Source organism: Propithecus coquereli, unplaced genomic scaffold (assembly GCF_000956105.1).
Source record: "Propithecus coquereli isolate 6110/MARCELLA unplaced genomic scaffold, Pcoq_1.0 Scaffold42, whole genome shotgun sequence".
Classification (NCBI taxonomy): domain Eukaryota; kingdom Metazoa; phylum Chordata; class Mammalia; order Primates; family Indriidae; genus Propithecus; species Propithecus coquereli.
In genome coordinates, this window is record NW_012149952.1 from 9,337,558 (window position 1) to 9,351,200 (window position 13,643).

The window sequence follows — 13,643 nt, forward strand, 5'->3', positions numbered from 1 at the left end:
AATATCTATGGGGGATAAGAAAAGGCATGGACAAAAAGCTAAAAGAGACAAGCTATTGAGAAATAATGTCCATAGGAGATGGTGGATTTTCCATGTTTTGTTAATGTGCGTGGTCAACCATTATAAACCCATCCACGTGGCTGAAGCCAGCAGGCCGTGGACATTGCAGGTGGCTTGTCTTCTGGCCCTCCTCACTCAGCCTGGATGGCCCATAGCTGGCAGACAGGGGACCGAGACAGAAGAAACACTGGCTGCCTGGGGTCATGTTCTGGGAACTGAAGCATGTCAAACATGACCTTGGGCTGGAAAAGCCCTGAGAGGCACATTCATGAATGAATGAATGAACCGCACATTCGTGACATCAGTGCTGGGTAGAGGGACCAGCATTTACTGCCTTTCAGGACCAATTGTGTCATGAAATCCGAGCGACAAAGAGGTTAGAAATTTTGTCCAAATTCTCCACTTTACAATAGGGAAACTGAGATCTAGAGGAGGGAAGTGGATGAGAAAGGTGTGTTAAAACTGACAATCTTTGTTACCTCTCAGAGAGGAGAAATGGACTTTATCTGTTTTTGAGACACAGTCTTGCTCTGCTGCCCTGGGCAGAGTGCAGTGGTGTCATCATAGCTCACTGCAACCTCAAACTCCTGGGCTCAAGGGTCTAATGTTTCTATTTTTTAGTAGAGACGGGGTCTCGCTCTTACTCAGTCTGGTCTCGAACTCTTGAGCTCGAGGGATCCTCCCACCTTGGCCTCCCAGAGGGCTAGGATTACAGGTGTGAGCCACCACGCCCGGCCGTGAGATGGACTTTAAAACAGTTCTCTCCTGCTTGCAGGAGCAAGACTTGGTCTCAGAGCCACAAATTATTTTTTGCCACATCAAATAACAACCTTCCCATGGAATGACAGGGACAGTTATTAGATGATAACTGGGCTTTAAATCCTTCTTCTGGTCTGGTGTTGCTATAATATTAGACTCTGAGTCCAAGTGTTTAGGTTTCATACACCCAAACCCCAAGGTTCTTACAAATCCTATTCAAACACAGAAATAATGATCGTTTGAAAACAAAGGCAACTGGCTTATTTCCCTTTCAAGTCTTACCACCCACGACAAATCATGGAAATCAGATTAACATATACAACCAATTGCAGTCTTAACTTCGACAAAACCAACCAAAGGAAATGCTAAACCAAACATTTCCAATTGTGTTCGTTAACGTTTCTGCAAAGGACGAAAATGGTTATTGGAAACCTGTGCTCTGCAGGAGACTGACAGAAGTGTGTTGGTGACAGCAGGAGAGGGGGATGATAAGTTGTGAGAAATTACACTTTCTGCTTCCCGCACGGTGACCTCCTGCCATGGGACCGAAATTGGAGATCCTGACTGGGACCACCTCCTAGAATCAAAGGGGACTTCCCCGTCCGTTCCTCGACCTTTGCTCACAGCCCTTCCCTGCATCTCACCCTCTCTTTCTCATATTCATCAGGTGGGAGTTGAGCTCTCACCCTTTAGAAAGAATCAACAATGTCTCCACTGACTTGACTTGGCAAAAGGGCAATGTGCTGAGCAGCATGCATGTTCCAAAGACGGCAAGTTGGTTATTCCTGGGATTCCTTGGCAACAGACTGTCTGAGTATCAAGATAAGTGCCGTTATTACTTGTGATACATGTGTAAAAAACAGATTTTAAGTGAAAATGCTGGGTCTACGATTGATGGAATGTTGGTGTTAGAATTAGTGTTGGTACCAGACCTTCGGCTCCATGACAGCGTGGCTCGATTCTCTTGTTTTCTGCTGTCTCCAGCATCTGGTACAGTACCTGAAATCCAATAGCTATGCAAAACCTAGTTGATGAATACATGAATGTTGAAGAAGCCCACCTGAGGCCAAGAGTGAGAGTTGCTTCTATAAATCATGAGTTTGCTGATGACCCAGCTGCTGCCCCTGCCATGTGGCAGCCCTTGGAGAGAGAAGTGAAAGAGCAAGCCTGAGACAGCAGCAAAGAAGATGGGGGAATTGCTTCCTTGTACTGTGTGGGCCCACCTCTCTGAGTTGGGAGAAGGGAGAATATTAATTGTACAACTGTACCTGATGCACATAGAGGATTTCTATTTGAGTAAAGCATTTTCAGCAAAGTAAAATAGAGAAACCAGACCAGGGACCCCTTTTGCCTTTGGTTTCATAGGCAAGACGCTCCAACCCAAGGTATCTAAATGGAGATTGTGGATTGGGTGTGTGCCGGGAGGGAGTGGCTTTGATTGGAGGTTAGGGCCAGGATTGGTACCCACCCAAAAGGTAGACAAGGAAGTGGGTTTCAAGGACCCTGTTGGGGCCCAGTGGGATTATATTGGATAGAAAGCTAGTTGATAAGGAGGGAAAGCATTGCATGGTCACCATAGATTAGGGTTTGCAAAAAAGAACCAATACATTTTTATTTGAGCATTTATTTTTTTTCCAAAGAAATCCATGCAGAGAGAGATACAGAGAGAGAGAAAAAAGGAAAGAAAGAGACAGAGAGAGAGAGAGAAAGAAAGAGACAGAGAGAGAAGACATGGTAACCATGTTCTAGCAGCCAAACATAGGAAAATAATTTGGCACAACTTGATGTTTTTTTTTTCTTTGCAAAAGGACAATCTATACTACCACTAAAATTTACCTTCCTCATAAAGATGCCATTTGATTTCGAAAACATAACACATAGTTAGTCCTCTACTTAATGGCTGGAGGAGGTATATAAGATAAAAAAATAGAAAAAAATAAGAAAGTGGTCCCCTTTATCGAGGAAGACCACAGGGTGCTGCAGGACAGCACGTGTGCTGGGCACTAGGAAGTCAGTGCACCAGGAAGAAAAAGCACACCACATAGATGCCCATGCCGATGAGAAGCTTCAGGGGGGAATGAACATTCCCGAGGTTGTGAGAGACGATTATCTCGTTCTCGTTCTGATTCGCATGTTGCTTGCTTCCAGGAGCATCATCCACGTCCAGATCATAAGCCAGTTCTGCCAAAAAAAAAAAAAAGGCGGATTTGAAGTGCAAGATTACCAGCAGCATCAGGTATATAGTATTCGTAGCTCAAGCACTTGTCTGGACTGCTGGGAAGCCCCAGCTTTGATTCCTTCCTTTTTTGGAAAACAAGGTCACCAGGAGATGGGAAGGAGAAGGGTAGGTGTAGGGGATGCAGTGGAAGGAGATGGTGGGAAGTGCTCCTTCCAGAGATCATGGCAAGGGGGAGCGAGCAGGCTGTTCCCCATTGCACTTTGGCTCCACCTACACCTACCACAGGGTACACATTGGCCCTTTGCAACATCTCCTCCCAGGCAGGCCTGTGCTTGAAGTGCATTGTCACCAGATCTCACTGGTAACAAAATGTAAGGTGCCGTGTGGCTGCCCACACATGTGCCCTTGTGTGCATGTGTGTTGGTGGAGGAGGAGGTGCTGTGGGCTCCCAGTGTACTTTTCCTGGGCCCTGCACCTCATACAGATTTCCTTGTCCTGAGAACTTATTTTTTTTTTTTATTTTTTTGAGACAGAATCTCACTTTGTTGCCCTGGCTAGAGTGCCGTGGCATCAGCCTAGCTCACAGCAACCTCAAACTCCTGGGCTCAAGTGATCCTCCTGCCTCAGCCTCCCAAGTAGCCAGGACTACAGGCACGCGCCACCATGCCCGGCTAATTTTTTCTATATATTTTTAGTTGTCTGGCTAATTTCTTTCTATTTTTAGTAGAGACGGGATCTTGCTCTGCTCAGGCTGGTCTCGAACTCCTGAGCTCAAACGATCCACCCACCTTGGACTCCTAGAGTGCTAGGATTACAGGTGTGAGCCACCGCGCCTGGCTGGAACTTTGCTTTAATTAGAGTTGAGGATAAGGTAGTTTGCTGTTGAAAGTTGTTTTATTTTCCCCAAATAATTCTTCTTTTATCTATTGGGTCTTTTTATTCCCCCCTAAAAAAATCCTCCCCCAAACGCAAAATGGATCTAATGCACAGGATTTAAACTGATACCAAGTGAATTAGGACTATGGAGAGGCTAATGGGTAAGGGTCTTTCATTCTTTGATTGCCTCCCTTTTATGATACATGTTCATGATTCTGCAAAGAAATTTGGGTGTTTGGCTTGACCTAATGCAAAGGTTTCCCAGAAGGCAAATCTAACTAGATAGTGGTTTGTCAGAAAATTCAAGATGGCTGGCCCTGGCCCAGAGCTCAGTTTCGTTCAGATTTGCTTTTCCAGATTTAGAGATCAAATCTACTCCCTTGGCTTTGCTAGACTCCATTGCCAATGTTGCTATTTCAATATCTTGTGAAGGCAATGTGGTGTGAGCCACCTCACCAGCCAACTGTCCTGTGGCCAAGGGAGCCGGAAAGATCCCTTTGGAACAGAGAGATGCACAGCAACAGGAATAGAGGAAATGACTGGGATTCTACAGAGGGAAGGAAGGAAGAGGAAGGAAGAGCTCCTCTTACAGGGGATGAAACAGTAAGTCACAGGAAGAAAGTGTGGGGACTGGGCTGGTCCAGCTCAGAGCAGGGTCCAGGACCCGTACAAGGTCAAAGTGATGAAAGCCAGGAAGTCTGATTTCACAGATTGTGATACTACTTTCCAAAAGGCCTATTACAATTTACAATGCTACCAGCAATGATTAGGGAACCAATTTTACTGCGCCTGCACCGAAAAAAGATATTTCAGTTAATATAAGATGACATCTCGAGGTTTCTTTAATGTGCATGGATTTGATTATTAGTGCAGACCAACCTTTTCTGTTTTAGTTTACTAATTATATTTTTCAATGCGTAACGGTTTATAACTTTTGCCTTTTTATCTTGTGGGTGTTGATATTTTTCCTATTAATTTGAATAATATATATTTTGTCAAATATTTTGCCTGTAATATTCTATACAAATATTTTCTCTACTTTGGTATTAACTATAATTATTTTTCATTGCTGCACAAAGAAATAATGTCTGAACTTTTAAGATAGATGAATCTGATGATGTTACTCTTCTAAAAGCTGAGAAAGTTTTTCTTCCTGAGTACTGATAATAATGCAAATCAAAATTTCCAGGGAACTCTCTTACCTAGGGAAAAGCAATTGAACAGACAGACTATAATCTAGGTTCCTTCCCTTCCAAAACAAATACATACAAACCAACTAAGAAGACAAGAAGAACAAAGAACAATGTTCTATTGGAAAGCAGACCTCTTTCTCCGAAAGGTGAACTATGTAGGGTGCACAGAGAAGGCCGAGGTCAGCTGTCAGTCGGCAAGGATAGCAGAGGCTTAGGTCATGATCGGATTTCACCAAAGTGGAGAGCACATATGGCTAGATCTGTTGAAAGCCCAGCCTGGAGTCTCACGGCAACTTCTCAACTTAAATGAAGAGGAGTATTTTTAGGGTTGACCTCAATGCGAACACTCTGCACATCCCTTTCAGATTCCTTTCCTGGATGATGCCCCTTGCCTAACATCAAGATGAAACATCTATTAATGTCACCACTCGGCTCCTACACTATTTATTTTGCTCTTCAAATAATCTGCTAACTTTAGACAGTTTTGTTTACTCGTAGCAGTTATGGTAAACCCAGCAGTTTTGTTAAATCCAGTAGCTTCTAATCTTTTTTCCCCACCAGAACTTCTTTTATTATTTCTATCTCTTGGGCCTCATGTTTTGAAATTATGGTAATGACTTCCAATGATCGAGTCTTCGTTGTAAGCCAGCCATTGTGCTAAACTATTTACATAATCTCATTTAATTTGACCATCTCCACAATGTTATGATGCAGGTATAATAATCCCCATCTTACTCGTGAGCTCAAGCTCCAGTTAATTATTTTGCCCTTATTTACACAGTTGGCAAGTGGTAATGGTGCTATTTGAATGCAGATCTGCCCCTAAACCTCATAGGAAGCTCTACGGTAGCCTCTTGAAAAAATTCTGTATACCAAATAGATTGCAGTGATTAAGTAGTAGTGGATTCCTTCTTAGAAAAAAAAAAAACTTGATTTGTGAACTATATACTGCTAAAAAAGCATGAGAAAAGTCAGTGTTTCCACAAAAAAATTGACCACATACTTGATTAAGTAGCCTTGTTAAACTTTGTGAAATACTGATAAGAGCTCTGGGTTTGGGGACCTGGAATGGGAGTTATCAGATTAGTTCTATTTCCCTGAAGAAATCAGTAATGATGGCCAGAGCCACTGGACACTCCAGGCACAAAGCTAGGCCAAGTGTTTTACCTCCAAAGGATCCCTAGGAATATTCAGAATAATACCTTCCTGTGCTCTCTAAGTTGTTGCTACAGGTTTCCTGAGGCTCTTCATTCTGTAGCAGCAAAAGTTTATCACCCAATCCCATAGTCGAGTTCTTGTGGCTTATATTGACAGGAATCCCAGCAAAGCCACACTCTTGGCCTGGGCCACCATCATAAAGATTAGAGATAAAAGGGGGCAGCTTAGTACAACAGGGAAGCATTATGGGAAATAAAGGAAATAGGATTGTGGTCAAAGATAAAAACGGGCATTTCTGGACAGGGAAAATCTAATCTAATTTAATTCAACAAACAAAACTAGCCTATGATATATCAAGCATTGAACTAGAAGATTGGAGAAAGACTTAGTGTCTGCCTTCAGGAATCCCACACTCTGGCAAGGGAAACAGATCAAGAAATAATCCAACTAGCTACTTGGCAGAAAGGAGAAAGGGCTTAGAAAAAGGCACAAGCAAAACACTGTCGGGGTAGAAGGGAAAGAGATAAAGATTCCAAATAGAAACATCTGGGAAGACTTCTTGGAACAATTGGGATATAATCTACACCATGAAAGATGGGTAGAAGTACGGCAGGGCTAAATGAAATGGTTATTCCAGGCAGAGGGTTCAGCTTGAGCAAAACCACCAAGATCGGAGAGTGCAGATGGGGCATATTCAGAAGGAAACGTAGCTTCCGTGGTGGGAGGAGCCACAGAGTGGACATTGATGTGGTGGGGGTGGTGGTGACTGGGGCGTGGTAGGTGGTAAGTGATGAAAAGTAAGGCAGGAAGGACAAGTAAAGGCCAAATCATGGTGGATCAGGAATTCTGAAACTATTCTGTGGGCAATAGGGAGCCACTGAAAGTTTTTAAGCAAACCACACAATTTGATTTGTGTTTTTTTTTAGAACAATCATTGTTAACAGTGTCGGGGACAGCCCTAAGTGGGAGAGACTTGTCAGACATCTTGTCTTGGAAAAAAAAAAAGAAACCCGTGGGAGCAGTATCTGGGGATCAGCCAGTAGCAAAAGTTTTAATTTTTTTTTTTCCAAAAACCTACGTAGAAGCTAAATCTATATCAAACCAAAAAACTTCTCAGTTTGCTACAAACCGGATATTTATGGGAATCACCACAAACCATTCTCTTTCCAATCACCATATTTTTATGCTTATCAATGATTTTCTGGAACATATTTTTATTGTATTAGGATTTTATAACATAAAATGCACATAAAATGCACGTTTCTATCTTGAAGTTGATCATCAGTGAGAACCTTTTGAGCCAGCAAGGATATTTTCACGCTAAATGAAAAAATCTGTTTCTATTTGTAATCAGTTTAGCTATCCCCAGAGGGTAGACCCAACAATCTGTACTAATTACACACTCCGCCCTGACTCATATTTTGCCTTTGTGTCCTTTGTGTTACAGATTAGATAATCCATTTCAAATAATAGTCATTAAGGTCTGTACTTTTTTTTGTTGGTAAGTTTTTCTGTACTGCACAAAGCACTAAATGGGGAGTCTCTAAAGGAGGCTGTGCCATCCCAGCAGTCTGGAGCCCTGGGTTCTAGGCCTGGCTCAGCCACTGACTTACTATTTCACCCTGGACAAGTCATTTCCTTCTCCTCTGGGCCTCAGTTGCCCCAAGTGGTAAATCAGGGTGTTGAACTGGATGACCTCTAAGTTTTCTTCTAGTTTTATTTCTCTTTGATTCCAAGGCTCTTGGAGCCCAGGGAGGGGCATAGTCTGCTGTAGGCCTCTACCTAAAGAGGCTAAGGTGGCTGCCCCCAAGAGAGCCTCCATAAGCAAGGAGGGGCAATCAGTTGCTTCTCTTGGGATGTCTCTGGTGATGTTCATCAGCTACCAAATTCAGATTTCTCTATTTTTTATTTTATATATATATATATATTTTAAATTTTTTATTTTAGCATATTATGGGGGTACAAATGTTTAGGTTGCAAATATTGTCTTTGTCCCGCCTGAGTCAGAGCTTCAAGCGTGTCCATCCCCCAGACAGTGCACACCGCACCCATTAGGTGTGTATATACCCATCCCCTCCTCCCCGCTCCCATCTGCCCGAAGGAAAAAAAATCATGCTATAAAAAAGACATCTGCACTCGAATGTTTATAGCAGCACAATTCACAATTGCAAAGATGTGGAAACAACCCAAGTGCCCATCAACACATGAGTGGATTAATAAAATATGGTATATGTATATCATGGAGTACTACTCAGCCACAAATTCTGAATTCTCTTTTTTCTTGAGCTGTTCTAATCTTGGATGAGAGTTGTTGGCAATAAATCCATGCTGGACTGTTTTTGTTTTGCTTTTAAACTCTGACATAATAACTTCCATTGAAGCCAGTACACATACAGCTTTGGGGGAGAAGTTTTTGGACCTGGGGTGCATCAAGCAGGCGTGCACAGGCAGCCAAGGAGGATCTGTCAGCCAGTGAGACAAGCCTTTGGGCCTTTACAAAGCCACTGGGGTCTTGAACATATAATAGGAAGCAAATGCTCACCCTCTGAGCGTGTGGTCTTCTAGTACGACAATACATTGCTACACGGGCTTTACCCACACCAACGGGAGGACTTCACAGGGCAGCCTGAATGAAGATCTGCTATCAAAATGCCAGGGGAGAGAATGCTGCCGCTGAGCCAAGCATGGGGGTTTCTTCCTTGCCAGGCTTGCACCAGCAGATGGCTTCAATCCGGCCCTAATATAGCAACAGAATGACACTGCTATCCCTGTGTTTTGCATTTGCTATATACAGTTGGCCCCCAAGAAATGAATATGTGAAACCCCAGGACATTGCTTGGCATAACCCAGAGGCTGGAGTTGGGGGAAGTCTCCGGAGAAATGGCATTCACTGAGATACTGCCCACTCTGCTGCTCATTCCTGAAGAAGCCCATGGGCTCTGCCATTCACTTCTGAATCCCAAACAGACCTTGGTTTCCTTGTGCAACCCTCCTTCCTGCCACATCAATGGACACCCCCCACCCCAACCACTTTGTGAACTTTCAGGTGTGAAATGACTATTTGGACTTGAAAGCAGAAGAAAGTGACTGCAAATGACCCTTGGGTTTCTGGGAGTCTAGATTTTCTTCTTCATAGATCAGATGAGGAGAAACAGGCACATTGAGGCCTCTAGTTTTTAACTGGTCCAATGGGACTCCGTTTGGGATGGGCTCATTGCACAATGTGCCTTTTTGACAAACAAATGAGCTGCCAAGTTTGCCCACTAAATGACTGTAAAACCTGGGAATAATCCAATGGCCTCTCCTAGAAGAGAATTTAGGCAAAGACATGCCCATTTCATTTCTTATGGCTCGTTGCAGCCTACAAACATCCTCGCTTATAACAACGGGATGTTGAGAGAATACGATGGATTCTTCCCACTAGCTAAGGCATGGCCTTTCTTATCATAGGCCTCTGTTTCTCAATCTGGGGTATGTGTATCTTCAGGTTACACTGCAGTGGGCTGTGGGCACGTGAAGCCATGGCATGCTTCCTCCTTGGCAGTTAGAGGAAAAGCACACTATTTTACATGAAAGCATACAAGGCTGATGATGGAGTAGAAATGTACTATTTGCAAGCTCGTTGAAGATGTCATAAAACATTTCCTGTTTAGCAGGACCTTCAGGTTATGTCCCTGGATCCTCAGGGGCAGGGATTCACTCTCACTCTACTCCGATGTTTGGGGGACTTAGGTGGAAAGGTCGTAAAAGCAGTGTTAGCTGACTTGGGTCACCTGGGCTTTGTCAACTACCATGCTGGACCATTCTGACTCACAAATTCCTGATGAGTGAGTTAATGTAGTCTTTTCTATGGCAACTTCCTTGTCAAGTGGGGAAACACCATAGTGATTGCCTTTAACTAGGGCTCAAACCACTTAGTTTTCTAATATAAAATAGTTTCCAGGAGTTTCAACCACTATGTTTCATTATTGTATTTAGCCACTAAGAAAAAATAAAAATAAATCACTTATATAATATGGGCCATTACCATAGTTATTTAGGTGCATCATGAGTCAAATCATATTCCTAGAAACAGAATTAAGTCCATCCCTGAAACTCTGGCAGTATGAGTGGGTAGTGTGGGTGCTGGCCCTCTCCACCAGCCCCAGCTTTCTCACCACCTTCCACAGGAGTGTCACGACAATTACTCTCATGTCTAGAGATCCTTCTCCCCGGAGGCTGCCTAACAGCTCCACAGAAATCACAGCTCATCAAAGCCTTTACTCCTCACAGTAGAGGTTATCTCGTTCCCATGGGAAGTGGTGGGCCTGAGAGTCAGCAGAGGAAGGGAAGCTGAGGACAGATGCTGTTCAGGAAGGGCCAGAGGAGAACATGAAGAGAACTGACTTAGAGAAGGCAAAAGAAGAGAGCATTTTAGAGAGGGGTGAGTTAATGTGGCCCAATGTTTTCAAGGGGTTAAGAAAAGTAGGACTGAATAGAAGCTGCTGAATATGTCAACTAGGTTATGGGTGATTTCTGAAAAAAGTTTCAGTAGGATGGTTGGGGTCAATAACCAGATATAGCTGGGCATGGTGGTGGGTGTCTATAGTCCCAGCTACTCAGGAGCCTAAGACAGGAGGATCCCCTGAGGCCAGGAGTTCAAGACTGCAGTGTGCTATAATCATGTCTGTGAATAGCCACTGCACTCCAGCCTGGGTGACACAGCGAGACCCTGTCTCTTAAAAACAAACAAACAAACAAACAAACAAAAAACAGTACTGAGGAGAGAGTGGGAGCTTGGGAGCTGATAGGGGTTCACTTAGAAGTTTGAAAATGAGTGAAATGAAGCATTGTCACCCTGACTGTGCCTGAGGTACAAGGCTGTGCTATTAGTGCCATAACACCTAACCAGTCTGTACAACCAAGTTGTATTATAAGGTACCTCTGGAGTTCCAATTCAAGATGGCCTTTGGAGATGTTAATTCTTGTTATCTTTGATGCATTAACAACCTGTACTAGACACACAAACAGATACTTGTATGCCAATGTTCATTGCATTGTTATTTACAGTAGCCAAAAGGTGGAAATAACCCAAGTGTCCATCAACAGGTGAATGGATAGCAAATGTGGTACATCCATTCAGTAGAATATTATTCAGCCAAAAAAAGGGAACAAAAGTACTGATACATGTTGCCACATGGATGAACCTCAAAAACATTATGGTAAGTGAAAGAAGCCAGTCACAAAATACCACATACTACATGATTCCATTTATATGAAATATCCAGCATAGATAAATATACAGAGAAAGAAAGCAGATTAGTGATTGCCAGGGGCATGGTTAGGGGGCAGGGGGAGTTCTTGTTTAAAGGTTACAGAGTTTCTTTTTGGTGTGATAAAAAAGTCTAGAAACCAAGAGATAACAGCATCTGGGGCACATAGACTCCCCCGTCCCTAAGGGAACTAAGCACTGCTACTCTGGTGTCTTACCTTGTAAAGTAGTCTGTGTATGAATGTAACTAATACCAAGGTATCCACCCCAATTGGTACTCTTTTAGTGCTTCTAAAGTCAAGTCAAACTGTCCAAAAGAGTTCAAATGAATGGATATTTAAGTACTGCCCTGGAATAGCAGAGATGGCTCATCAACTGAGAAGGGGAAGAGGACAATTTTCTTTAAGAATTCTAATCTGAGGCTAAGCTTTTTAAGAGAAATTTTAATACAACCTCAAGAAACTTAACATTTGCTTTTGTAACTCACACAAATGATGCTAAGCTGAAACTGTGTTTAAAAAAACAGTAGACGAAAGTATACACTCTGTCCTCATAACCTTTTTAAAAAATTATTTAATGGTTTAGATTCACAGAGTTCTGTTTATAATACAAATTTCAGGCATGATGCAGCTACAGAGGTATGCATCATTGGGCTTTGAGGATGTAGAAGGAAAACACAAAATGTCGCTTACTTTAGCCAAATCCAATTGCTGGTGAGGGGTTGGGGGAATGAGGGAATGGCCTTGTTGTCCCTTGGAGCCCAAGTAAATCAGGGCTTTGTCAGGTATATCAGGGCTTTAGATATAATTGGATGGGACACCCCAAAACTGGTGACCTTCCATTTTTAATCAGCCATGGTGGATCTTACAAAAAAAAATGCACCTGAGAACTAAAATGCTTGCAAGGTCCTGGCAATGCCCAACAGCAAGGAAAATTATGCGTACAACAGCCAAGGGGTCGAAATGGTCCAAGGCCCTGAAAACAGTCAGACTGGGTGTGGGAACATCTCAGGCCAGAAATCAACAGCGGGCAGGTGTCCTCATAAATGAAAGATGAAAAGCCTCTCTAAGTTGTTCCATCTGAATTTGTTCCTTAAACACTGTCCAATTGTGAAATCCCTCCCTCATCATCAGTGGGATTTGGGGAATTGAGATTATTTCCCCTCAATTCACTTGGAAGCACACGTTGTCATCCTGGCTCCATCCTCCTCCCCTCCCACCTTTGGACATGGACCATCAGTGAGCGCCCATTCTCACATCCACACAGGCGCCATCTCCTCTGTCTTTGGATGCTGGCCACTTCTCCTCGGCTTCCCCCCATCTCCACAATCCTCAGTGCCTCAGCCACATAAGATCCCTGTTCCTCTCCAATGGCCCATTGCTGTCCAAGGAGAAGGAATGTTCTGTTCTGTGACAGCTGAAACAAGACAAAACTCTTTTCCTAAAACACATGTGGGAGCACACTTCTCTCTTCCTCAAAATCCTTTGATGGCTCCCTACTGCATGTGGGATAGAGTCCTAATTCCTTAGCATGGCATTCAAGAGCTTCTTCATCTCATCTTTTCTTGCTCTCCAGTTTCAACTGCCCAAATATTTCTCCAAGCAACGTATACTGTAGTCATACCATCCCGTTCACCATTTGCAGAAAATGCCAAGTACTTTTAAGTTCCCGTGTCTTTCTTCATTCTATCCCCTTAGCCTAGGATGTCTGTCTGTCTGTATCTCTCTCTCTCCTTACAATTATATCTTTCAAGCCTCAACTTACATGATACCTCTTCTAGGAAGTCTTCCCTTCTCACCTTAGCCCAAATTAATCACTTCTCTTGCCGACTATTAATTCGGTTGAACTTCTATTATAGCACTCATTTCCATCTGCCTCATAGTAGAGTTCCTCTCCTCCACTAGACTGAGCCCTGTTGAAGTAATAAATTAGTCTTATCCCTCTCTGTAGCTCCCACACAGTACTTGGCTAACACCTAACACAGATTCTTAAAAACATGTCTTGTTGACTGACCAAATGAATGTGTGACTCAATGGCTGCATGAACGAACACATATCTCCAGCCTACTGAGAGTGTGCAGGTGAAGGGCTACTTCCTTACAAAGCACCCTTCTCAAGGAGTCAATCTCCACTAAATGATGATTTCCTCAGGGGAAGGAGTCACTACT

At 43.2% G+C, this 13,643-nt stretch overlaps 1 protein-coding gene across 1 annotated transcript in view; it reads right to left on the minus strand.

Annotated features, from left to right (window-relative positions):
- Positions 1–2,427: 2,427 nt before the first annotated feature.
- Positions 2,428–13,643, minus strand: part of GPC3 (glypican 3) — a 428,110-nt gene continuing 416,894 nt past the window's right edge. Inside the window, exon 8 of the mRNA XM_012653413.1 lies at positions 2,428–3,000. Within this exon, the coding sequence (XP_012508867.1) occupies positions 2,831–3,000 (170 nt within the window). The 3' untranslated portion in view covers positions 2,428–2,830. The remainder of the gene's footprint in view (positions 3,001–13,643) is intronic.